The 25,216-nt window shown below is 36.4% G+C and overlaps 1 protein-coding gene across 5 annotated transcripts in view; it reads left to right on the top strand.

Moving 5' to 3' along the window:
- TPR9 (Tetratricopeptide repeat (TPR)-like superfamily protein) overlaps positions 1 to 25,216 on the top strand; it is a 28,355-nt gene that overhangs the window by 967 nt on the left and 2,172 nt on the right. For 4 of the 5 annotated variants that reach the window (XM_088717950.1, XM_088717949.1, XM_088717952.1 and 1 more), the window contains 12 exons: positions 1,201 to 1,272; positions 1,947 to 2,157; positions 8,685 to 8,803; positions 9,089 to 9,493; positions 9,604 to 9,738; positions 14,858 to 14,995; positions 19,101 to 19,238; positions 23,086 to 23,241; positions 23,416 to 23,649; positions 23,787 to 23,950; positions 24,050 to 24,164; positions 24,427 to 24,507. In XM_088717950.1, coding sequence (XP_088574076.1) covers positions 1,201 to 1,272; positions 1,947 to 2,157; positions 8,685 to 8,803; positions 9,089 to 9,493; positions 9,604 to 9,738; positions 14,858 to 14,995; positions 19,101 to 19,238; positions 23,086 to 23,241; positions 23,416 to 23,649; positions 23,787 to 23,950; positions 24,050 to 24,164; positions 24,427 to 24,507 — 1,968 coding nt within the window. The remainder of the gene's footprint in view (positions 1 to 1,200; positions 1,273 to 1,946; positions 2,158 to 8,684; positions 8,804 to 9,088; positions 9,494 to 9,603; positions 9,739 to 14,857; positions 14,996 to 19,100; positions 19,239 to 23,085; positions 23,242 to 23,415; positions 23,650 to 23,786; positions 23,951 to 24,049; positions 24,165 to 24,426; positions 24,508 to 25,216) is intronic. The other variant, XM_008815601.4, reaches the window with a different exon arrangement.

Genomic DNA, 25,216 nt, shown 5'->3' with positions numbered 1-25,216 from the left:
AGTTGATTGAGATCATTTCCTTCCTTCAGAACTTTGTTTAAGAGTTTGGGCAAAGAAGAAACTTTTTGAATGCCACTCTTTCCTGATCATTGAAAAGATAACTGACAAGAATTCACACTCACCTATATAATTTTGTACAAATAATAAGTAAAACATGCTGTGCAGTTTTTAATCTGAGGCAGATGGTTTAGAAAGTCCTGGGCTTCGCATTGTGTTCCATATATTGTCATAGGATACTTTTTGTAATGTATTATTCATTTTTGCTGTGAACTTACCAAGTATAGTTGAGGGTTTAAAAGCCATGTACGCCCTAAGTGAAAACTAGCTGGTATGATGCTTATTATGGTATGGTTCTATACCGCCACATGGTTCAATCAGCACAACTGGTACACTATGTTGATACAAGTGGTGCATGCAAACTGATTGTGCCATACTTGAATCTGTGCAGGAAACTTTGTAGAATTGTGCTCTGAAAATTGATGGAAGTTGCTATATGAAGTGTTACCTAGACACTGACACAGTGCCAAGTGTCCAGGTGTCTCCAAGTGTTTGACACAACCTTCAAAAATCTCAACATGGAAGTCACTTCCATACAATACAATTTACAAAAAAGGAAAATATCTTAAAATATGTTGAAGACGACGGCTTCATTTATTCTATGACAACATTAAGGAAGAAAAGGTGTGACACTGCACTAGGTGGTATATGAGTTTTGGACATGTTAGATGATATTGTTTAAGGGAATACAGTTGAGAATACAAGCTTCATCAGTTGCAATAAGGTGTTTTTCGACAGAACTCCACAAAAGAGTGCCAAGTGTCCACACTCGTACTTGGCATAAGCATGAAACTCCATCTTTAGATTGTGATGGAGTACTGCACTTTGTTTTGTTTTGTCTAAGTGTCTCAAAGTTTGAGCACTATAGAAGTCCCGATAATTAAGTTTCTAGGTAACTTGTGAACCGTAACAATGTCTAGGTAAACCTGGGAATATTTTGATGAACCATTTTTCTTGAATTAATAAACCAAGCTGAATGCTCTATAATTTAATATATGATGGTATAAATTTCTCAAGATGTTTTTTGATATCACCAGATGTAACCATTGTATATTTTATTAACAATCATTAAAATATTTCTGAATCATCAGCAAAAGTTATATTCGATATCATAACCTTCTGTTTTATTTGCTTATCTCCCAGAAATTGGGCCTTTTGGAAGAGTGCATACATGACTGTAACAGAGCTATTGCACTTTCTCCTGGTTATGTTAAGGTAAGCAATGGAATTTACTTCTTTAAATTTAACTTTTGAGTCTCTTGTTTATGCAACTAATTGCGAGCATATGAAGTGTATAGAAGATTCTTAGTGACAAATGAAAGAAATATTAAACCAAGAAATGCGTTAAGGGAAAAATACATGAGCAGACAAGATTCTTAATTGGTTTCTCTTGCAACTTCTTAGATTATATTTGATGAAGAAGATTAGTAGATCAGCAGAGGAAAATCTCACCACCATGTCTGATTATGAAATTAGTTGTACTGAGCGGTGGCTAGGGCTATTTCATTTAATTGTATTACGAGGTTACTGTGTGCTTATGCAATGAATGGAGACCACACTATTTGCTAGGAGTTGACCTTGTTTTTAGAATATGTTGCATCCTCTTATATCTAATAGATCATTAAAATGCCATGAGCTTTTCAAGAGTCACTATGAAATATACATGTCAATATACAGAGCTACACAAATCCACAGACACATACAAATACATGTACATGTACGAAGGTATCACGATTCTTCTAACTGTTATAATTTTCACTGCTTAATCGTGTATCCATTAATGGTTCCTTTTGTTAATATATGTAATTTAGTATGATACTTTTTCACTTTTCTTGGTACTTGTTAATCTTCAATTGCATTTTTTAATTTATTATTTCTTTTAATTGTAGGCATGGTATAGGAGAGGAAAGGCAAATGCTTCATTAAAATGCTATGAAGTTGCGATACCTGATTTAGAAGTTGCCTTTAGCATGGAAGACACTTTGCCTAGGAAGAACCATATAAAAGAAGAGCTAAAGATGGTACTAAGCAAATTAAATAGCACAAAAGGGGCAAGCATCTCAACTAATAATAACAAAAATGAGAAATTGGCTGCTTCAGGTTTGTTTTTTCAACACAATTGAACCTTTAGTTTCTTTTTATCTTTATTTTGCTTGAAAATGTTGATGACCAACCACTTAAATTGCGTGAAATTTGTAGTGTTTGTAATTTTTCTTCATGGCTTATCCATAAGCACTTTATGTGTCCCTTGTTACTGATTTTGCACCCGACGTACTGCAAACTTAGTAGGGGCTAAAGTGCGAGAATAGAGGGCATTTGCTCCTGTATATGCATTTATGGATATCACCCAACGAATAGGTTGCTGAACTAGGGGTGTGTATTGTAGTTGCATAGTTATTGTAGACTATGTGAGGATTGAATGGTTAATTTGTGTCAGATTTGGTTAGATCTCATGCAAATTACGATTTTCAGCCCTTGCACAACTAATATAGCAAAATAACCTCCTAAAGAGCTCTCAGAATTAAGAAAAAAAGAAATATTCAGCATCCATGTTCCAAGCCTGACTTCAGATCAGTTGAAACAGCAGTGCACTAATATGTGTTAGCACAACCAGCTGTAGATCTAATGCGAAATGTGAACATAATTAATAACATCAATCGATTGAAAGATAATTGAAGTATTTTACGACAGAGTGTTGAGATTAGAAAACTAAGGGAGAGATTAAGCAGAATAAGTAAAGGATAGGATAGGAGATGATTCAGAATCAGAAAAAGGAGAAGAATAAAAGATTTAAGAAGATAGAAGAGGGAGAGGGAAAGAAGCCTGTAGTTCATTATTCCACTCAAAATAATTCACATAGATGCCCATACATCACCATCCAAGCGCCACCCATAAAGGCCTTGTTAATGTACTAATCAATCTTCTTTCCCACCTCGACCTGGACTAACCAAGAAATAAATCTCACAAAAATCAGCGAGTAATACCCCTCCAGCTAGCCAACTTTTCCATAATTCTTTTAGAACTCCTAAACTAGGAAAATAAACAATTGACTGATCTTGGTATTACTGGTCTGTCTGGCCACCTAATTAGTCCACTTTAATAACTTTGTATTCTTATTTCTTTTGTTGGATGCTGAATATGGTAAAAGTCCTACTTAAAAGAAAACTATGCTAGCTTCTATTGCGTGCTGCATGATTTAGTTATTTGGACGTCCATCACATCTCAATATAATTCTACATCATTTGAAAACTAAATCTGGACCAAATTGCATGATTGTAGGCTCAAAATCCTGACCCATAAGAGCCCTTTTGGTTGGTCTTAGCTGCACCTGATACATGTAAATACAATCTGTATGTGAAAGATTAGGGTGCGGTCCCTTGACCACACTGCATTCCCTACATAGCCATTATATGTCATCATGCTGCATGTGAGCCGAAAATTTGGTTCACTTAGCACTTGTAGATGCATGTACAATAGGATTAGCATCACGATGCTGCCTCTGATGCCTCCTTATCGTTGTGGGATCACATATTTAGCCCTTTTAAGCTTTGTGTGACTTCATATACAGCCCACTCTGATGCAGGTCCATGTGAATGAAACAGGTTCAATTAGACAGTTAGGTTAGATATTGGTTTTAGGTGAGGTGGATACATGTATTAATTATGGTATAGTCATTGCTGTCAAGAATCCTAAAAAAATATTGCTGTTGTTATTGTGTTTGATAGATTTTATTTATTTAATATATTTTAGAAATACTCACCATATATGCACTTGCATACGTGGCTCACATACAGATATTCAGTATCTAGCCCCTTGACTGCCCTTATACTGCCTCCATTTTTTAAAACATTGATGATGCATTTGGATGTCCATTACGAGATTTGTATTTTTCGATTTTAGATGTACATATGTTCTTCGAAATCCTGGAATTTTTTAACCAAAAAAAAGAAGAAGTCCTGGAATTGGAAATTTCTACTCAGTCCCATGTTTTCCCCATCCTTTCAACTTATATCTGCTTATGACTTTCTCCTTTTAAACAACCAAACAGCTCAAATATCTGAACTTTCAATTTAAATAATATGAATATAAAAAGGGAAAAATTATGGCTTTAATATTCTTAAACCTATGATTAGGTAACCTTGCAATCGCTGTGACATGGCAGAATTAGCAGTAACATGATGTCAGAGTCTGAATACTTTTAGTTGCATTGATAGTGTCAAGCAGCAAAAAGGAGGCTTTCTAAGCTGTGATGTTGATGGCCAAGATTCGGTTAAAAGGAAAATTGCAACAACAGTGAAATATAAAGCAAAATTGTTCGTGTGTTAGGTAAGGAGGTTACATATTGCAAATCCTGCTGGGCCAAGTTGTCATGTAATACAATGGTGATGGCCAAAGACAAATATATTTACAAGAAATGTGACGTTGGCAAGGGGAACTTGCAATTTAAGATAGATTATAAGATTGTCATCATTGAGTATGCATCATTACTGCTAGGAGAGTTGGAAGACTGATGGATGCCATGCTTCCAAGTGAGGTATGTAAGCATCGAGAGGTGGAGCCAGAATTTTCTCTTTAGGGGGTAGTATTGACATTATGAATAAACACTAGTACAATGATAAACCATTTCTTGTCAAAAGAATAAAAATATATGTTTGATTTGAATTTGTGCTTGACATTATCAAAAGCAGCTATAAAAATTAAAATGATGCATTGCTAGTTATATTTCTAATAACTAATATACTATTACTTTTAGTATAAAATTATCAATGGCTTTTTTATTTGGAGCAAGCTGCAAAATTTTAGATTTCCCATGTTATGGAAGACAACTAAAAATAATTCAAGAGCTTAAAAGAATAGCCATAGAGAAGAGTATGACCATTATCAATAACAAAAATTTATTAGCTAAAGATAAAATATTGAGTGATTTAAGGACATGAATTTACAAACATTGTTGTGAAAAATAGTAATAATTTGAAGTTCTTTTTGGAACCGGCCAGAACTGGTCGGAACCGGTCTCGAACCGATTGGAATCGGCCAGAACTAGTAGGAACCGGTGCAAACTGGCCGGTTCGCACCGAGTCGAACTGGTTCTGAATTGATCCCCCTCTCTCTCCTTTTGGTTTTAAAACAAAGCTGGAAAGGCCCAAGAAGTTTATCCGGCTTTGCTAACATTTTCTTTCAACACCCCTTCCCCTCGGGCCAAAAACGTGTCGATTCAACATGATTCAAGGAGGATCCAACTCAAAATAAGGTATGCTTTCTCTTTTCTACCTCATTTTTTAACCAAAAAATGTCTCGAAATTTGCAAAATGAGAAAAGATCATGCCAAAATTATTGATTTTTTTGATTTTGGCACGATTTCATGATATGTTGCAGATTTATAGATGATTTGTACAATCCTACAATTTTTTTTAATTTTCGGATTATGTATAGCTTTTAATGTTCCGAGTAATATAGTGGATCCTATTATCTGCAGCCATAGGCAACCTATGCCTCATATGGTTACGGATATGAATATAGTGTGTCTGAGGCATCGTCTTCTAGTGGCTATTATTCTACGTAGCCCGGAGCATTTTACGGGTTGGATTTTGCTGTCGGCATATTCAAATGGCCCCCTCCATAGCTGTATTATCAGCCAGTGTTCACCTTTCAGAGCTAGAGATTCAACGGAAGATCCGAGAAGTGCTTATAACCTAGAGCACGTTGTTTATGGGATGAGCGTACAGAACTACAATGTCGTTTGGTTAGAGAGATGAGCCAATGTGCCTCTCGATTATGCTAGTGATTCGAATATCCATGAGAAGCATTGCCACTCAATGTAATTTTGGATATCGATATATATGTTGTACTTTAAATATATGTAATTGATTACATTATTTTATATTTTTCATCTCACTAGTTGATTTTAGAATATTTCATGTTGCTTCTAATAGCATGCAACATCTCACTAATCATTTTATATTTTGTGTCACTTTAAAACAACAAGATGTATCATTTAGATTATACTGGGATCATAGAAATACCAAATTATATTTAAAATTATTGAAATAGTTGAAAAAAATGATACCAATAAATCAAACCTAAAAAGTTATTTTTTAAAAAATGGGCATGCCAGTTCTAGACCGGCACCCCAAGCGTATTGTGTCGGCACGGTACCGAATCGGTACCATTTCGAACCATCCGTTGACTGGTATGGGTCTCGATATCGGTTTGGCGGACCTTGATTAAATATGGTTGCTAGAAAAGTCTTATATACATGCATACTTAATAAAAATTAATTCTAACAATTTATATTACATATGAGAGAAATCAAAGTTTGGGATTTAGGAAAAGGTTGATGAAATAAACTTGCAAAAGAGATAAAAGAAAATCTAGATAAGAAAAATGAATGTGCCTCATTAGGTGTTCCATGCTATAAATCAACAAGTTCGTTTACAACTCTGCCTTGGCATTGAAATCTCTCTCTCTCTTTCTCTCTCTCTCTCTCTCGCTCGCTCTTGTGCTTGCTTGCCTGCTTGTGTTTGGTTTCCAGTCTAAAACATAATGGTGACCAATCCATCAATCACACCTTACTAAGTCAAATGGGGAAGGTGTATTGCTTGCTTGCTTGGTCTAATTTACAATATTTTGTTCTTCTTGTTAATTACTAGCTACATAACCTTTCTAATCACCCAAACTAAGCCTTGATTAGCTCATTGCTTGCTGCACTATTACTACCGTTCTTGGGGACTAAGGCTAAGTTTCAAGGGTCTCTCCAACCCATGGTGGTTCATTAGATTTGGTGGCCAAACCAAACATGGCCCATTCGTGAATGAGTTGGTCTCAAATAAACCCTGACCCAACCCATTTATGAAAAATCCTCACCCACAATTTTGAGTGGGTTTAGGCAGGTTGTCTGGTCCTGGTTAGAAATGGCCTCCTCTATAAGAAGCTTTGATCATAGTTCCTGATATAATGAGGCCTCCTCTGTAAGAAGCTTTGATCATAGTTCCTGATATAATGAATCGTACAGTGATCAAGATAATTTTAAGTAAGAAAGGGAAAAAAACTATATGATGGAGGCACGAATTTGATACTTTCTATTATTAATTATCTCGTGAATCATCTAAATTGAAAAGCATCTAGTACGTTTAAAGTTGAGGATGACTTCTTTATTCAGCAGAATTGATAATGCAAATTGGATGTTAGATTTTGTTTTATATTCCTTTAATGAATCTTAAATGAATTAAAGGGGGAACAATGAGGAATACTGTTACAGAATATAGGTTGTTCCGAAACCTTTTATGATTCTGTTATGTAGAAGTGTTATGCTTCATGGTCGTTAGGGGACTTTGGCTAAAGCTATAATCCTATCTTTCATGTAGATTAGGCTAACAGGGTTGTAAAGTCATTAATATGGTTTTTTGAAGTGATCTCTTAGGCTAGGCTTTGGAAACTCCAATTTTGTAATTTGAAATTAAACTAATGAGAAAACATCTTCCCATTCGTTGTTGTAGGTTTAACAAACACTCTAGTCCATTTTGATAATTACTCTTTTCTTCACTTATCTTCACGTCTTCATGATGTCATTAAGAATGTAAGATTTGGCTGATAAAACAAGCTGGCAATAACAACAATGTTACCACAAAGCTAGTCTTGTTTTCCTATTATTTTTTCTAAGATGAAACCCTTCATTTATCTCTCTCTCTCTCTCTCTCACTCTTTCTCTCTGTATTGTGCTTATTTAAATTTTTCACATGAACTTATATATTGCTGAAATCAAGTTGTTGATGTTATTTTCTGTAATTTCAAACTTAATAATTGGCATTTTTTTATAAAATTCTATTTCTGAAGTCAATTCCAAAGTTTCTACAGAACCCTACAATCTAATGCTTCCAGACCCTAAATCTGGGTCACCTATCTGTCTCGAACTAAACCTCTTCCTGATTAAGGATTATCTGTTGTATTATTATTTGCCATTCATCGTAAAGTTTTAGTGTTACAGATACAATACTCTGCCAAGGTTTATCTGATCATGCTTACTAATTAGCACTAGAGGCTCCCTTGCTCGAGTCCATGCCTTTAATTCGTTTTTTCCCTAGTTTAACTTAATATAGCTTCTTTTGCTCCTTTAGCTTATGAAACTGCATGATCACCTGGTTGCTTTCATCCATGTAAATTGAAGTCTATTTTTAGTAATATTTTCTTGGTATCATGTTGCATTTGAATTTAACTAGTTTACACTAAAACATTAAGAATTGTAGTATTGTGTGAGCAAATGTGTTTTCTTCAAGTTATGTATATAGGTTTGGCTGACCCTTTTTTTTTCCTGTTATTTGTTTTTCTTCATGATAATAAGTTAAGCTTAATAGAGTTTTGAAAACATGGAAGGCTCTGCAAATGTTTAGTCCAAGTATGGATAAAGGAAGGGTGGTGTCTGGTTTCCAATCTGTTTTATTTTAACCAGTCCAATTTAAGTCGATTAATGGAAGAATTTTCAAAAGATCAACAACATTAGGAAATTGGCATTTCCTTCTGCATGGCAGTTCCTTTATTTTGATATCATTGAGAATGGATTTTCATGTGGATATTTTTAATGTGTATTTGAATTTTTTGAGGAATAATGTGATATTGGACTTAAATGACAGCTGAATCGTACCATATTGCACTACAATGTGTCTTCATACCATCTAAAGGCAGAGGAATGACTTCCGCAGATGACATCCCTCCAGCTTCATTGCTTCATACTGAAGAACCACTTGCTGCGGTATTATTTAAATATTTCCTTCATCTCCCTCAAGTCATCTGATTTTTTGTGGTTGTCTTCTTCTTTCTAGTTATGCATCCACATTTTTGTGGTTGTCTTCTTCTTTGTAGTTATGTATCCACATATACGTATAACAAGTAAACAATGCCAGGCGTCTCCACTGATCCTAACAATAATTCATCTTCAATCAATCGTCAGCATATAATTCTAGACTTTCAGTCATGTTTGAATTTTGTCCTTCTGCTGAAGTTGCTATATGTTCTTACTTGTAACAGTGAACTGCAGATTGTGATGAAGTCTTGCCGGGAGACTCATTGCCATTTTTGCTTCAGCGAAGTTCCAGCAGACGTCTTATTCTGTCATTCATGTACGATACCAATTTACTGCTCTCAGCATTGCCAGGAACAAGCGGGAGGGCAGCAGTTTTTGAGGAATGAAGGCAGTTTCACTGTACAAAAGTGTCTATCAGCAGAACTTGAAAAACATGTAATGAATGCCAGCTTGGCAAACCAAGTCAGTTGCGCCGCAGCAGATATGAACATTAAGAAAAATCCTGAACACAGACATGAATGTGGAGGTGCACATTGGTCTGCTGTTTTGCCCCATGACGTCGTTTTGGCTGGACGAGTAATGTCTAAGTATATAGAAAAGAAGTCTTCTGGGAAGATTTCTAATCCCCTGGAAACTTTGGTAAATATCTTGGTTTACTTAAATATTTATTGTCAACTGCTTTATGCTCTCAACATCTGCAGGAAAGATCCTTTGCTAAGTTAACATCATTTTTGCCATTGTTTTGATAGGAGTTCGCCCACAATTACTGTCAGATTCCTTTGGCTAATAAATTGGAGTTGCATATATATGCAACTGTCCTTTCGTATTGTCTCCAGAATTATTATGGTTCAGATTTCCCATCCATTGGGGCTTCTGTATCACAGGTAATCTGCAAATTAAGCGTTTTTGGGAACTTTTATAATCCTTTGCAGAGCAATTACCTAAATTTAGGTTTTCTTTTTAAAATGCATGAAGTGTATTTAATTCACAACAAAGTTCGTTGATTGAACTGGGGTATCCCCACATGTAGCTGTACTTCCTAGGGCTGTGTTAGCACACAATGCTATTAGATGTCATTTTACCTTCATTAAGATGTTATTTTTGTAAATTATAGATTGTTTACATTTTTCATTGGAGCTTATAATACCACAAATACTGCAAGCCATTCATGGCTGAGATAACAAACTATAAACATGGAAAATGTTGAAAAGCATTCCAAGCATTGGAGCTGACATTAAAAAACATTTGTTTTGCCGTACCTTGTGAACTTCATATTGGTTTGTTTCTCAATGTCAAGAAGCCACATTGAGTCTGGTGTTTAAATATCCAAAGGGTATGAGATCTATGCATTAACCAACTGCCCTCTTTTTAAATATCTAGGTGGGCTTAGGCCTTCCTTTTCTGTCCAAAGAAGTCAGTGTTTGAACATACAGCTGTGCCTCTTTATGCCTCTAATGAGGATAAATGCCCACCATTAATACCAAGGATAGACTTCAAATGCAATACACACTCAATAGTCAATACGATCCACATATTTGTACACAATATATGCAATTTAAATAGACTATCTCTGACAAGTGTACATTCTCCAATGGAATATCATAGATGGGCAGTTTGCCCGGTAGATTTTAAAAGCACTAAATTTTTGAGATATCATGAACAATTAAATGATAGTGTTAAACTCTAGCTAGTAAAATGGACGGATCCAAGGTAGTTGCTTGCATGGGTAGTAGCTAGAGCTAGAACATCCATAAAAAAGATCTTAAGCTAAGGTGTGTTGGATCCATGGGGCATTCTTTTACAAATTGGCAAGCCTAAGGATGCATTAGCTTTGAGCAAATGGATCATGGCTGTAATTGGCTTCATCTTCTAGGCAATGGTATCCAAGGAGAAAACTCTCAATAGATTGAGAAAAAGTTTAGTGTTTTCACAGAGAGAGAAAGCCAAAGCATAAAGATGCCAATATGCTAGTGGAAATGAAAGTGAACATCTGTGAAAGGAGTGCTACCAAGGTTTTAAATACCGTTGGAACAGCATGGTACACCAGTGCTATACCAGTTTGATAGGGTTCCAGCATGGGGACCCCCCCTAGGTCACCAAAATCTCAAAAAAGAGGGCATCCCAGGTGGGTTGGGTTGTTATTGACTGGCATAGATCCTTGTTCGGCCGGTACAATGAATGGATCGTGCATCCTGGTTGGAATGGGTTGGTATTGGTTAGTACCAAGACAACTGATTCGAAGGGCATTCAATGGGGCTTAATATAAAAAAGTCATGGGAGAGAGAGAAGACAAGGGAGACTTCATCCATGGTGTTGCTATCGATGGAGCAGTCTCGATGTGTCAAATATGGTAGCAAAGGGCAATTACTCATCGAACGGGGACAACGGAGGGTAGCAAGTGGGAGTGCTAGGTAGCGGATGGGAGGTGTAGACGAGTAAAGGGGGTTAGGGCACGAGATAAAGGGGAGAAGAGTAAAGAGAGTTCCTTTTTCTAAAAAAGTAGAAATCAATTGAATATAAATATATATGAAAAAGTACCAGATCATATTACATTGGGCATTTGTTATAGCGGTTGGAGATTTATGTTTGCTATTAAGATTCATGGGTTTGAATCTAAGCAATGACATGTTTAATTGAATTTATTCCGATCTATTGTTTTTGCCAATAACTTTTTCGTATGTCATCATTAAAATTATAATAAATATTTTTATTGTCTTGGAGAATTATTTTTCTTTGCATGAATTTAATATTTTCCATGTTTTCTTTTTTTTCCATCTGGAAAAGCTATTTTTGCCAATAGCTTTTTGTATGTCATCATTAAAGTTACAGTGAAATATTTTGTCCAGATGATTTATTTTTGTCAATAAATTATTATTGTACTATCTAGATGAACCATTAAAATTATTTTTGTCATCAGTACTTTGTTTGGATGAATTTTTAAGAAAAGGTGATGATAGCAATTATGTATAGTTAAGTTATTATTTACTAATTCCTGTATATTATGTAATAATTTCATGAAAGTACTAATCTCTTGAACAAAAATGCTGATATATATATATATAATAATAATAATAATAATAATAATAGTAATAATAATAATATTTTAAGGATATATATAGTACTTTGTGAGGATATATATATATGTGTGTGTGTGTGTGTGTGTGTGTGTGTGTGTATAACATTTATTATTTTTTGTGGGGGTAAAAATAATATTGCACATGGGATTCGAACCCATGCACCTGTGTTCATGGTTCTTCCATTTAACCACTGAGCGAAGAGATACGTTCAAAGAAGACAAATATTTTTCTTAAAGTATGTAAAAGAGCAACAATTTAAAAAAGGGACTTTTGGGCATCCTGGTATGATACTTGGATTTTTTCCCATACCATATGTTGGGTACTGGTTCCATACTGGCCTGGCAAAAACCAATACCACCTCTGGTACCAGTTTTTAAAACCTTGAGTACTAAAACTAATAAGGTAAACAAAGATAAAAATATTTTTTTTGTCTAAAACTACAATAACCGAGAATGCAAGTAGTTGCAAAATCTGAGTATTTCCCTCTAACATGAAATGTCTTATGTTAGAATGAACATGCATCTGCTCAATGCTATTAAGAAGAGAAAAATTCTCATGAATGTTGGAACATGGAAGGTAAACAGTTGCTAGGGTCATCAAAACAGAAAATGTTGGTGATATATAGATATTGGTCGTTAGAACTTAGAAGGTAGATAAAGTTTCATCATAATTAAAAAGTATGGAGATCATGAAGCTTGGTTTTGAAATTGCTTCTTTGGTAAAGCTATGAAAAACAAGGTAAATCATCAATGCATGCGTATTGTGTACAACATGGGAAGCCAGTGAGCAGTTCAAAATGTCCACTATTTGGTTCACTGTCACATTATATTCAATGGCATTAGGTTATAAGCTGATGCATTAGCAGTAGATTCTATCATGAAAAGAATACATGGAACTAATTAAATAATAACTAGTTTCTGTTTTTTAATATTTTGATTCTCTTATTGTACAAAGAGTCCTTCTAATTCCTGTAGCAAAACAATCGCCTTGGAATAGTTGCCTTGGCCAAGAATTCAAAACCAATTGGTTAATTTTAGGTTGAGAGTTGATTCAAGTACACTCTCGAAGTTTATTATGCAAATTAGGTTAAAATATTTATTTGCAAATTCCACTTTTTATTATATGTACATTAATCATGGGCTTTTCTTGTTTAATAAGTATGTGCTAATTACATGGTAATTATATACAGATACTATATTGTTGGGCATAATGCAATTTTTCATTGTTGTAGTGGTAATTACTATAATAGACGTCTAGAGAGTAAAAAACAAGCTTGTGGGAAGAAAAAAGCTGCTATCGTGCAGGTTTTATTTTACTGTTATTTTTATTTTTTTTCCTTTCTTTTCATATTTACCAAACTATACCCTTTTATCAATCTGTACACGATATTGGATGCATAAGAATGCCAGCCATCTATGCATGGCTTTATACTAATTTGTAATTCTTTCCAACTAAGAAAGTTTTTAAAATTATACCGATGATATATAGAGAACTCCTTGCATTGCGTCATATATGTGAAATCTTCATATATGAATCCTAGTTTGAATTTCATAGGGACAGAAGGTGACACCGGGTCAGAACTTGTGCATAGTGGGATGCAAATCCAGATCAGGATATGCTTTGAGATGTTTTTTTGAGTTCTATATCTTTAACCTAATGTAAGAGCTTCTGTTCAGTGTTTTCTTCCAGCCTCCATTGACCGGTGCCTTCTATGATATGGTGGAGCCCACTACTGTCACTATGGACTAATGTGTGTAAGGATGTGCTAGGACCCTGCTTATCATTTCTCGCTTCCTTACCCATCCATGCGCTGACCAATGGTTTTTATTACATATTCAACCCCATCCTAGCAACCAATTTTGATAAGCAGATACCTTGGCAAGAATGAGCGGAAAGCCTCAGCCTCTACAGCATACCTGGACATGTATAATTGGCCCATGCTGTAGGACCATGATCAGGGTCCATTTGTGGACAGTGGGCCCTCCCAAGTAATCCAATCATTGCATGCCATGTGGATAACAATAAAAAATAATCATGCTATTGTTTAAATGTATAATTTTCTTTCCAACTAACATGATACACTAATTTTTAAAATATTATTTTTATGAAAGAAATGATGAAATGATAAATAATATGCTATTTAGATTATAGCCATGGCTTAAAATAGGGGCCATTATAATGTTATTAGGCTGTTACAACGGTTTCAGAGGGGGTCAGCTGTGTCGTGCATATTAATAACAGGCAATTAAATAATAACCATTGTTTGACCGTTATCATGTTACAGTGGAAATTATATAATGAAAATAGTGGCTGTTATTTGCAAATCGTATGTTTCCTGATGAAATAATATTATTTAGAAAACTAAATTTTGGCTTCAAGTTTTCCTGAAAAAATAACAACTACTGGTTTTAATAACACTGCTCTTAATATTTTTTCCATTGTTTCTTTTTTGTTGTAACACCACCATAACAGTCATAACGCCATTGTAGCGGTAATTATTTAATATTATTTTGTTTTCAAGGATGGAGTCCGTAAAGGCCGTAATAACCATTATAATGGCCACTACTGGTTTCAAGAGGGGTCTGTTATAATGGCATACTGCCATTATTGAAACCTTGATTAAATGTATATTGGAGCAAAATAACAGCTAAATTAAAGGTCATTACTGAAAAGGCTGTTATCTGTGTCAAGGTGCATGCATTAGTATGCTCACACATATGTCAGTGTCTGTGTATATATGATAAAAATATTTTTCAAAGAAAACTCGTAGCTGAATCAAACTAGAGGTGGTGCTAAATCTTGTGCTCTACCTTCGCTGTGGTCTTTTGGATAATTTTAACTTTTGGCATGAAGACAATGTTTATTCCTAATGACATACCCATTAATCAGTGAGTTTTGTCTATCAACCAGTAGGCCTCTTATCTAGTCTTGTGCAGGCATTTTTGTGGTCTTGTGCATGATGCCTCCAGGAAGAACCTATAAATGGGCCTATTGCCACTCAAGCACCTATTGCCTTGCCAAATTAATTCATACATCAGAATATCTTACAGGCCCCTTCTCCCAGGTTACATTAATTCTTTATGCACTCCTTTATTCACATGCAGATCATGATCTTGGTCTTTGATTACAGAATACATGGAAAGAATACATGAACCATAGCCACATGAGCCTGGATGATATCATGTAAAAAGGATGGAAGTTAAAGTAAAATAAAGAATTGCATGTTTTGTTAGTATGATGGAGTTCTATCAACCTAAAGTTTTATCCCTTTCAAGATGTAAAATATTGGCCATTATAACATTATGGACATTGTTATAATGATTTTGATGCCTCCATTATATTATCTAACAATAATGGAGTAAATTTAAATAACAGTTGCTATATAATTAGTTAAAATTATCGTTGTTCAACTAAAATAATGACTATTAGAGATACTTTCAGTAATCTCATCTCAATAAAATCATCTGTATTTTTTTGGAAATAATGCATTATAAAATAAGATTTTGGATAGTGACAAAAAATTAATGATATTGTGGATTAGGTATGTACCACATATCAAATATTTATTAAAATCCAATGGCTAAGAAGGAAGCAAGTGACTTAATCAAAATTAATAGCCAGGCTAGTTTCTTTCTATTTCATTTATTCATTTTGGACACCAAGAGACAAATAAGACAAGTCCTCTTCTACTAAATCATTAAATGAGAATTTGATAACAGCTGTATTTGTTGCTCACACTGGGCGTGCCAATTAATTGTGGCCTTTTCATCCAAATTATGGATAACTCAGCCAGTTAATGCCATTTTGCAACAATTTGTAAAATTTTACCCCATATTTTAATAACCATTATTTTCCCCCTCATGTACACAACCTAGGACTGAATCAAGTGAATAATGTGTGTTATCAATAAATAATGTGATGGCGGGCCACTACAGGGAGAAGAGAGAGAGGAAGAAGGGAAGGAGGAGGAAGAAGAGGTTATAGAGACGCAGGAAGAAGAGAAGAGGAAGAAGAAGAAGAAGAAGAAAGGAGGCTAGGTTTTCATTCAATCATTCAATTGCCCTAATTCATGAGAGGGGTGGCCTTTATATAGCCTTACATCAGGTCAAATGACAACATACCAAAATTGGACTCTCAATCGATTGACTAAGTCAACCGATTGATTACATATCAAAATCGATTCAATCACTCGACCGAATTACATGACTCAACAGCTAACCCAATTGACTTGACTAAAACAAAAGCAACTAACCAAACTGACTCGACCAATAACAAAAGCAACTAACCAATTGACTCGACCAATAACAAAAGCAACTAATAATACAATAAAGTAGAGATGACGCGGACTCGAGTGGGCCCAATCTGGATGTCCAACTCAAACTGCTCTGATGGCTCCATCATCTGAATGAAGGGCTCTGATGTCTCTATCAACTCCTTCTAGGTGGAAAAAACTCGACTCCGTCGAGTGCAGATCTGGCCGGAAAAATTTTTGCAGGCATGATGAAGGTGGTGCTGTTGGGACCAAAGTTGGCGAAGAAGAAGGTAACGCATACATGACAATGAAGCTGATGTGGTTGCCCGGTGTGGTCCAGTGGTCGTAGGAGATTGGGAAGGGAAAATTGGTTGTGGTGTGAATGGAATTTGGGAGGGAAAACTGGCTATTGTGTGAACGGGATTGGGGAGGGAACTGGTTTGGTGGAGTCGGATAAGTGTGAATAGGGTTGGGGGGAAGGAGAGGGGTTGCAGTGTGAAAGGGGCTGAGGTAGTTGGGCTGGTTGGGTTTTGGTTTTTGAAGTGGAGGGCGGGCCTGTGGAGGCCCGCGGGTAGAAGAGGCTGGGGTAGTTGGACCCGAAGGGCCTGCGGTCTGATGGACCCGAGGGCCTGGGTGGGCCATGGGTCAATAAGAGGGGGGAAAGGAAGGACACAGGCCTGAGAACAAATTAGGCCCGTGAGAAGGTGGTAAGCGGCCAAGAATGGAGATAGGGATGGGGAAGTGGAGGTGTGAATGGGGATTTGGGTTTTGGGGAGGGGCAATGGGCGGTGAGGAAGATGGAGTGGGGGTTGTATGAGGCGTTCGGCAGCATCAGCCGGTAGGTGGTGACGGAGGGAGGTGAACGGCGGTGTTGGCGGAGGAGGCGGCGCTCGGGCGATCTGCCGGTGGTGGTTCGGTAGTGAGGAAGAGGACGGAGGGCGTTGCAGCGGCGAAGGGCAGGCGGAGCGTGGCGGCTGGCGCAGAGGCGGTGACGGGTGGGCGGTGACGGCTGCTAGCGACGATTCGGGCGCCGACGGCTTGGGCGCCGACGGCTTGGGCGTCGACTGCTTGGGCATCGGCGTTCGGCAGCGGAGGTACTGCGGCGGAGGACGTCGTGGTGCGGCAGCTGCGGCGTGGTGACGAGGGCAATGCGGACGACCTTGAGGGAGAGGGCGGTTCCGCAACGTGAGGGAGAAGATCGGGAAAGAAGATGAACAGGTATTTTCTCTCTTTCTTTTTTTTCGGATCTGGGCTAACGGGTTGAGGGTTAACGGGTTTTAGCACTTACCCAGTACCTTAGCCTTCTTCAACCTCCCAACGGTTCGAGAGGGCGAGCCGCTCCTCGCGGCGGCAATTGCGAGGATGGGCTGCGGCGGGGCTTTGCAGCGACGGGCGGTTGCAGAAGAGGGGTGGCCGGTCATGGCGGCGGCCGAAGGCGGCTTCCGGCGGTGAAGGTGGAGGTGGGGTGGCACTGCGGGTGGTCTGCTCGTTAGCGAAATTCGGCGGTGGGGAGGCGGCTCGATGCAGAGGTGGGGGAGATCTTCCTATGGTGGTGGCCATAGATGCTGTGCGGCGGCCTCGGACATGGGAAAGGGGGGGGCTCTCCCTCTCAGTTCCAACAGAGGAGGGAAAAGGGTTCCAACAGAGGAGGAATATTTTTTTTTTTTATATATGGTGAAAACCGAGAGGGGGAGGAACGAGGTGAGAGGGAAGGCTTCAGTGGCGGTGGGGTGCTGGCACAGGAGGGAGGGAACAAACGGGGGTCTTCTCCTTTGGCAACAGATGAGGGGCTTTTTTCCTCTTTTTCTTCGTGTGAGGGTTGAGAGAGAGAGAGAGAGGAGAGAAAAGAAACTGGATCGTGGCTTTGACAGCAGGGGCAAAGCCGGCCTGCTCTGATACCAAGCTGATGGCGAACCACTGCAGGAAGAAGAGAGAAAGAGAAAGAAGAAGGGAAGGAGGAGGAAAAAGAGGTTATAGAGACGCAAGAAGAAGAGAAGAGGATGAAGAAGAAGAAGAAGAAGAAAGGAGGTTAGGTTTTCATTCAATCATTCAATTGCCCTAATTCATGAGAGGGATGGTCTTTATATAGGCCTTACATCAGGTCAAACAATTGACAATATACCAAAAGTGGATCTCAATCCGTTGACTAAGTCAACCGATTGATTACATACCAAAATCGATCTAATCACTCGACCCAATTACACGACTCAACAGTTAACCCAATTGACTTGACTAAAACAAAAGCAACTAACCAAACTGACTCGACCAATAACAAAAGCAACTAACCAATTGACTCGATCAATAATAAAAGCAACTAATAATGCAATAAAGTAGAGATGACGCGGACTCGAGTGGGCCCAATCTGGGGGCCTAACTCAAATTGCTCTGATGGCTCTATCATCTGGATGAAGGGCTCTGATGTCTCCATCATAATGGTTTTAGAAGTATAAGTCCTTGTTTGAGGGCTTTAGCATTATTCAAACCTTAATTTGTATTTGTATGGAGCTCTATGCAATAATTTTTACACACAAGTCCTTGGATTTTGTACCAAATAAACCTCCTTTCAGTAATAACCGTAAATATATCTCAACAGTTTTATATTTTCTGACTAAAGGCTTGTGGACTCTTAGTAATTATTGGATAGTTTCATCTTGTGCTTATATTTGTGATTTTATATATGAATTCTTTCCTGATATAATAATATTAAGTGAAATGTTAAAAAACATATAAATATAACTGTTGCTTGACAGACATTGACTTGATGCTTAATCTCATTTATCAAGGCTTATATATTTTCCATGCACAGTATTGGTATTTTAACAAGTCAAGTAGAAAAACAAAATCTAAGATTTATGCAACTTTCAGTTATGTTTACCATTTTACAAAATATTGACGTGAATCTTCACCTTTTCTGCAGTTGGTTCTGCTGATTTCCCAAGTCAAGGTGAATTCTATGGCAGTTGTCCATATGAATTCGTTAGATGGACATGAGGCACTGAAGAAGCCACTGAAGCTCTCCACAATAGAAAATGCTTTTACCTGCAATACAGAACAGGTTTGTTTGAGAATAATATATTTTGAGTGTCATGCTTTTTGTTCCATATAAACCTATTTCTTTTCATAGCAGCTGATAGTTCTCCATTAAGCATTGATTCATTGATAAAAATATCTTCAGAGTGTATATACCTTGTACTTCTTGTTATAAGGTTTTAAAAAATAAGATTTTTTGATCAAAATGGCAGCCTTTATCTTCATCATGGATTCTATCCATATCATAATTTTTGCTACGCATTTCTGAATAATATTTCATTTTGGTCTATGTTTTAATAAGACTGCCTCTCCAGAGAAGTATCAAAAATAATGTATCTTTTAACACTTAAAACAAGGAATCAGCATTGACTGCAACACGAATAAGAAATGTATAAAGGTTACCTGTATTTTTAAAGCTAATGTGGTGATCACCACATCCTCCATGTAAGTGAATCTTTATGGTTGTTATATTAGGATGCTCTAGTTTGTTTGGAAGAAGAGCGATCAGGTTAGAAGTTTCATGTGGGATTTTGTAATTAGTTTACAACTTTACACTGAGGTTATTGAAACCTTAACTAATCCTTTTTTGGAAGTAAATTTTTTTGCGAAAAAGAAGAAAACTATTCAGATGATCCATATTGGGGATTATATTAAACAAGGGTAAACAGAGAAATACGAATCAAATATATCTTGAGGTCCAAGCCACTTTGTGGACATGTTCATGCTTGTGTGTTAAATGCATGGCTGTCAAGTCTGGTCTGGAGGTGTCATTTAGGGGAAATTGTTCCTACTTCATCATATTGGGACCCATTGATGGTTGTAATAAGATTTTTGCAATGGCCTACCTGCTATTTGGAAGGGTATAGTATATACAAATAGTTTGCCTGCTTAAGGTCGTGATAAAGTACAAAACACCTTTGTTTATTAACTCAGCTTGTAGTTAATGTTTGCTCATGCCTCACATAAAGAAAAAAGCATGACTCTTTATACTTTTCCTGGATGCCTGCGTGTATTTCAAGAACATGAGCAATACATAGGGTTTACCATGAAATAGATAATCTCATTTTACTCTTATAATTTGACATTTGCCATTTTGTATCTGTTAAACAAATTGTCTCACCTTTTTCTTTTTCCTCCAAAGCTTTGCACTTTGCATGCGTGCTGCTAATTGGAACATATGTTATTTATTCATTTCTTCAGCAGAAGTTGTTGATACTGCATTTTTACCAGGAAACATGTTCTAGCATCTGGAATAACAATAATTTGCTACTTACCTCCTTAATGCATTCTAGATCATGTGGCAAACAAACATTACTGTAGTGCTGATAAAAAATTTAATCTAGTTGCAAAATAGGGAATTTTTGATCTACACGAGTCTGGATATTTAGAAAGTTAGATCTAATCTTGAAATAGGGTTTAGAGAATTCTGGATAGAAGCACGCTAACTTCTATCCTATGAAAAAATTCACCCCATCCAGTATATTCATTTCTAGCAATCATCTCTGCGGATACAATGATCCAACCATTGTGTTTGCTCCTCCGAAGCAGCCATGTAGAAGATAAAAGAAAAGACAAGGATGGTTGAGAAACTGAAAAGTAGGAAGGTCTTAGGGAAGTAAAACAGAAAGTAGGTAAAGATTGAGATAAAATGGTGATATTCATTGCAAGTGTTTCTGGATAATGAAAACATGTCTTTATATGTCGATACAGAAGATTCTTGTAACCATGGTCATCAACGCAGTCAACAACTATATTGGAGTTCTTCTTTAAGCAAAGGTTCATCATGAACTTGAACATTTAGTGGATAGCCACTGTTGGTGTCCCATGAAGAAAAAGTAGTGGGCCTCTAGAAGAGTTCTTCTCATGAGCTAGGTTAGTTGGTCAAACCAGAAAAAGATTTGAAACTAAATGAATGCACAAAAGAAAATCAAAACTGGAATAAAATAAAAAATGAAGAACAAAAATTTTGTAGTGCTATTTGTTTTTGTTATTAATTATCATGCGGCCATTTAAATAACGATACTGTAAATTATATCTGTGCTGTCACCTTTTCCATATAGAAAAGAACTATATTTTATAGCTTATATAAGATACTTATGTTCAAGGGTTCGCAGATTTTTGTGAGCAGACTGCTTTTTGTTAGAAATTCTGCATCTATCATGTTGGGTTGCTCTGTAGGTTTTACAGAATAAATAAACTTCTATTTGGATTAATTTTTTTTTTTTCTGACTATGTTGTTTCATATTTAATTTTGTATCGACTCCAACTTTTAGGCTTTCCATATTTTCTTTTGGTATAATTTCAGGATTTTGATATAATGCTTTACCACTCATGACCAATAACTGACTTGCAAATACATTACTGCATATGGACTATTTATTCAACAAGATAAAATCAAATTATAGGTTGCATTTGTATTATCTTTCATGACCAACATTTTTAGCTGTTGCAAATTCAAAAATCAGTATGCATAGCAAGTGTGCTAGTAATATGAGCTGTTAAATAATAAAGGATGCATGAACATCTGTTCAGCATAAACCGTTTGTCTTACAGATTCAGAATATTACATACATTATGATGATCAGCATCAACAATAACCCCTTTTTAACTAATAATATATGTTCTATGCAAATACTGTATTAAACCTATTCTACATGTCAGAATTATTGGGATCCTTGTGTCTAGCATTTTAATGTTATGTTGCAGTTGTGAGGCATGCTTTAGAAGCTAAGAGGTGAAACTTATTTGTGCAGTACTCTTCAAAAACCTTTAGCTTAGAAACTATTACTCAGGTCTAAGGATAATAATCAACTATAATGCATCACATCAAGTGTTTGCTACAAGTTTTCTGTTATGTAAATTAAATACAGGCATCAGAAATATGACTTGAAATGGCCCAAGAAAAAATGCTAGCACAAGGGAGAGTTTCATCCACTAAAGAGAACAGCTAATGAGCACTTGTCGAGGAAAAATTGCCAGTGTCAACATGTATTAACAACTTGATTGACCACAAAACAAATGTTTTTTTTAAGTGAAATATGGTGGTAGTGCCACCTTCTAGGTTCAAAGCTGGAATCTCTCCCAGTGCTATGATATGGAGAAGGGTGCTAATAAGCTGACCTAAGCCTCATTGGCAAAATGAATGCACACTTCGTCGCATGTAATGATCAAAAAGTTGAGCCCAATAAAATTATTATTTCTGCAGAGATATCAAACTTTTCCATATTTAGATTATGCTTTTTCTTTTCAAAATCTCTTACAGATGCTTCGGAACTTCCCGTTGTAATAGAACAAATTCAAGTCCATTGCCTCTAATTTAAATTCTTAATAAAGTTACAAGTCCGCTGCCAGTGTTCTGAAACTGGTGACTGGTGTCTAGGTTATATTTTTTTCTGTCCTCAGTTAGCTAGCAATCAGATTGTGGTCCAATCAGCAGACCTAATTTCCCACTTTCAACCCATGTTTGCATTTAAGCCTTCCTTTTCTACAACACCCCAGTGCTTCAAACCCCTTCTTTTGCCTTAGCTGGTGAAGTATGATCATTTACAATTTAAGACCATTTGATAGTAGGGTCTTAATTTGTCCTCTAAGTTGGTGCCAAATTTCTAGCCAAGGGAACATTGGGCAAGAGGTCTATATCATAATACCTAGAAAGCCATGTTATAAATGTTTATGCATTACTGATTATTCGTGTATGACTTTTCTTTTGTGTGAAGATATTGGAAAATATGTTGGGAACTAGTTGACTATATTTCTATAAAACTTTTTTTTTTTTTACTATGAGTAATATATACACATTTTCTTTGCTGACTTAAAATAATTAAATGTCCTTTTTTATTTATCTTGTTCTTTATTGTGTGTTTTTAAAATAGGCGAGAGTAGGTCAAGCTATCTATTCAACTGGAAGCTTGTTTAATCACTCCTGCCAGCCAAATATTCATGCTTATTTTCTTGCGCGGATGCTTTTAATACGTTCAACAGAATTTGTGCCAGCATGGAATCCACTTGAGCTATCTTATGGTCCCCAGGTATTTTTGCGGATATTATCTGCCAGTGTTATATCAACAACCATATCTATTTCCCTCTCTCTTCCTCTCTCTCTCTCTCTCTCTCTCTCTCTTCTATTCTGTATATGAATTTTTACAGGTGGATTTAGGTTGTTAGTATCTATTCTGCTTCACCAGTGAAAAATTTCCTTGCAGGTTGGGCAATTGGATCTTCAAGGCAGGCAGAATTTACTTGAAGAGCAATACTCATTTAAATGCCAGTGCTCAAGTTGTTCAGAGTTGAACTTGTCAGACCTTATTATAAATGCCTTTCGGTGTTCTCATCCTGGCTGTCTAGGTGTGGTCTCACATGTGGCTCATTACAAAAAGATTGAGGACGATCTTTTGCAAGTTTCTGGTCCATCTTATAGCTGCAAACTCTCTTTGCCTGTATGCTATGATAATCTACACTTAGTGCAGATCTGTTATCAAGAAGCTTTTTTACTTTAAGTCGATATTATGTCATTAGCATGTGCAGTATTGATGAATATCATTTTGCATTCTGAAATGTCTTGCATGTCATGAAGTTTTCAAAGCATAAAATGGACATCAGCAAGGTGGCACACATGTTGCTTAAAGACAAAGGTGTCACGTGTGATATTTATCCAGGATATTGCTTGAGTTGTGGCTTTTATCGTGATTTGAAATCCTCAGTTACTGCTTCTAACAGCGCCATGTTAAACATCCAAAGGTATTTATTTTATACTTGTTGCAATTAGACATTTAGTATGTATTTTCTTTTTTAGTTTTACTCTTGGTGGCTGTGAGACGTAAAGTTATATATTTACAGGTTGAGGGATTCTTTAAATTCAAAAGAAGTTCCAGAAATTTCAATCTCAGATGCCTTGGAATCCTTAAGTCACCTTAAATTGATTTGGCATCCATATAGCAAAGTTGTTGCAGAGGTTAGTTTTCTGAAATAATGAGTCACAAGTGTTCTAGTCTAGTATAACTTGAATGCTTTTATCTTCATGACTAGTTTTTTAAAAACTGAATATTTTTTCCATGGTTTCACTATGGTTAAGTAGTTTACTGATGTGATAATTTTAAAAGTTCATGATAATAGCTTCTTATTAACAAACACAAAAAAATGAAATTAAAAAATATGGTGACATCCATGGTGGTGGGAACTAGTTTCAATTCAAAAATTTCTCTGTAATAATGCAGGCTGAAGACAATATTGCAGAAGCCTATGTTAGGATTGGAGATTTTGAACGTGCAATGAATCACTGCATAGCATCGATAGAGGTATTTAACTTTTCATGTAGTCTAATGGAAGATATGTTCGTTTTAGATATCTATTGGATTTGATATACTCAAAATTGCAATCAGCTGCCAATAATATCTAATATGATGTCAATGTCACCATGTATTGCTTTTTGTTTGCTGTATGCTATATGCACATTCAAGTGTCAAAAAGCTAAACTGGTGCAGTTTGATGTGAACCCCTACTTAGATTTAGATTTGGCTTGTTGAGGTTGACTGCTAAAGTCAGGTTGAAAGGAAAAATCTGCCTAACTCAAAGCTAGGATGGACTAAACTCAGTTCTGTTGTGCATACTTGATTTAAAATGAATATGCATCATTATAAAAAACTTCTCAAAACCACATATGTATTCAGTAATGGCCTTTTAGCTGAATTTGCTAAGTACTACAGCCTTTTAATGCCCTAGATTGAAGGGTTCATAGGCTTCACAATGCAGTGCCGGAGGTTCTGGCCTATTTTCTTTTTCTAATATCAAGTACAGTAAGCTGGACATCAAGAGAAAAGAACCATGCTGAGCCCAAGGATTATGACTTCAGGGAAAACTCAGTCACTTAGTTCATAGGTAAGTGAGAGTACTGCAGAAGCAAATTCAAGAGAAGTTTTAGAAGGAGAAATTCCTTTTTGGGGTACTGAGTAAAACAAAAGTGAGCTTCAAGTGACAAAGGTGGCATGGTCGACCACTGTTCAGCAA

The sequence above is a fragment of the Phoenix dactylifera genome, chromosome 3 (assembly GCF_051530095.1).
Source record: "Phoenix dactylifera cultivar Ajwa chromosome 3, Ajwa_hap1_PhDact_Kaust_v1.1, whole genome shotgun sequence".
NCBI lineage: Eukaryota > Viridiplantae > Streptophyta > Magnoliopsida > Arecales > Arecaceae > Phoenix > Phoenix dactylifera.
Note: the sequence above shows the minus strand (reverse complement) of the source record. Positions and strands in the feature narration are given on the sequence as shown.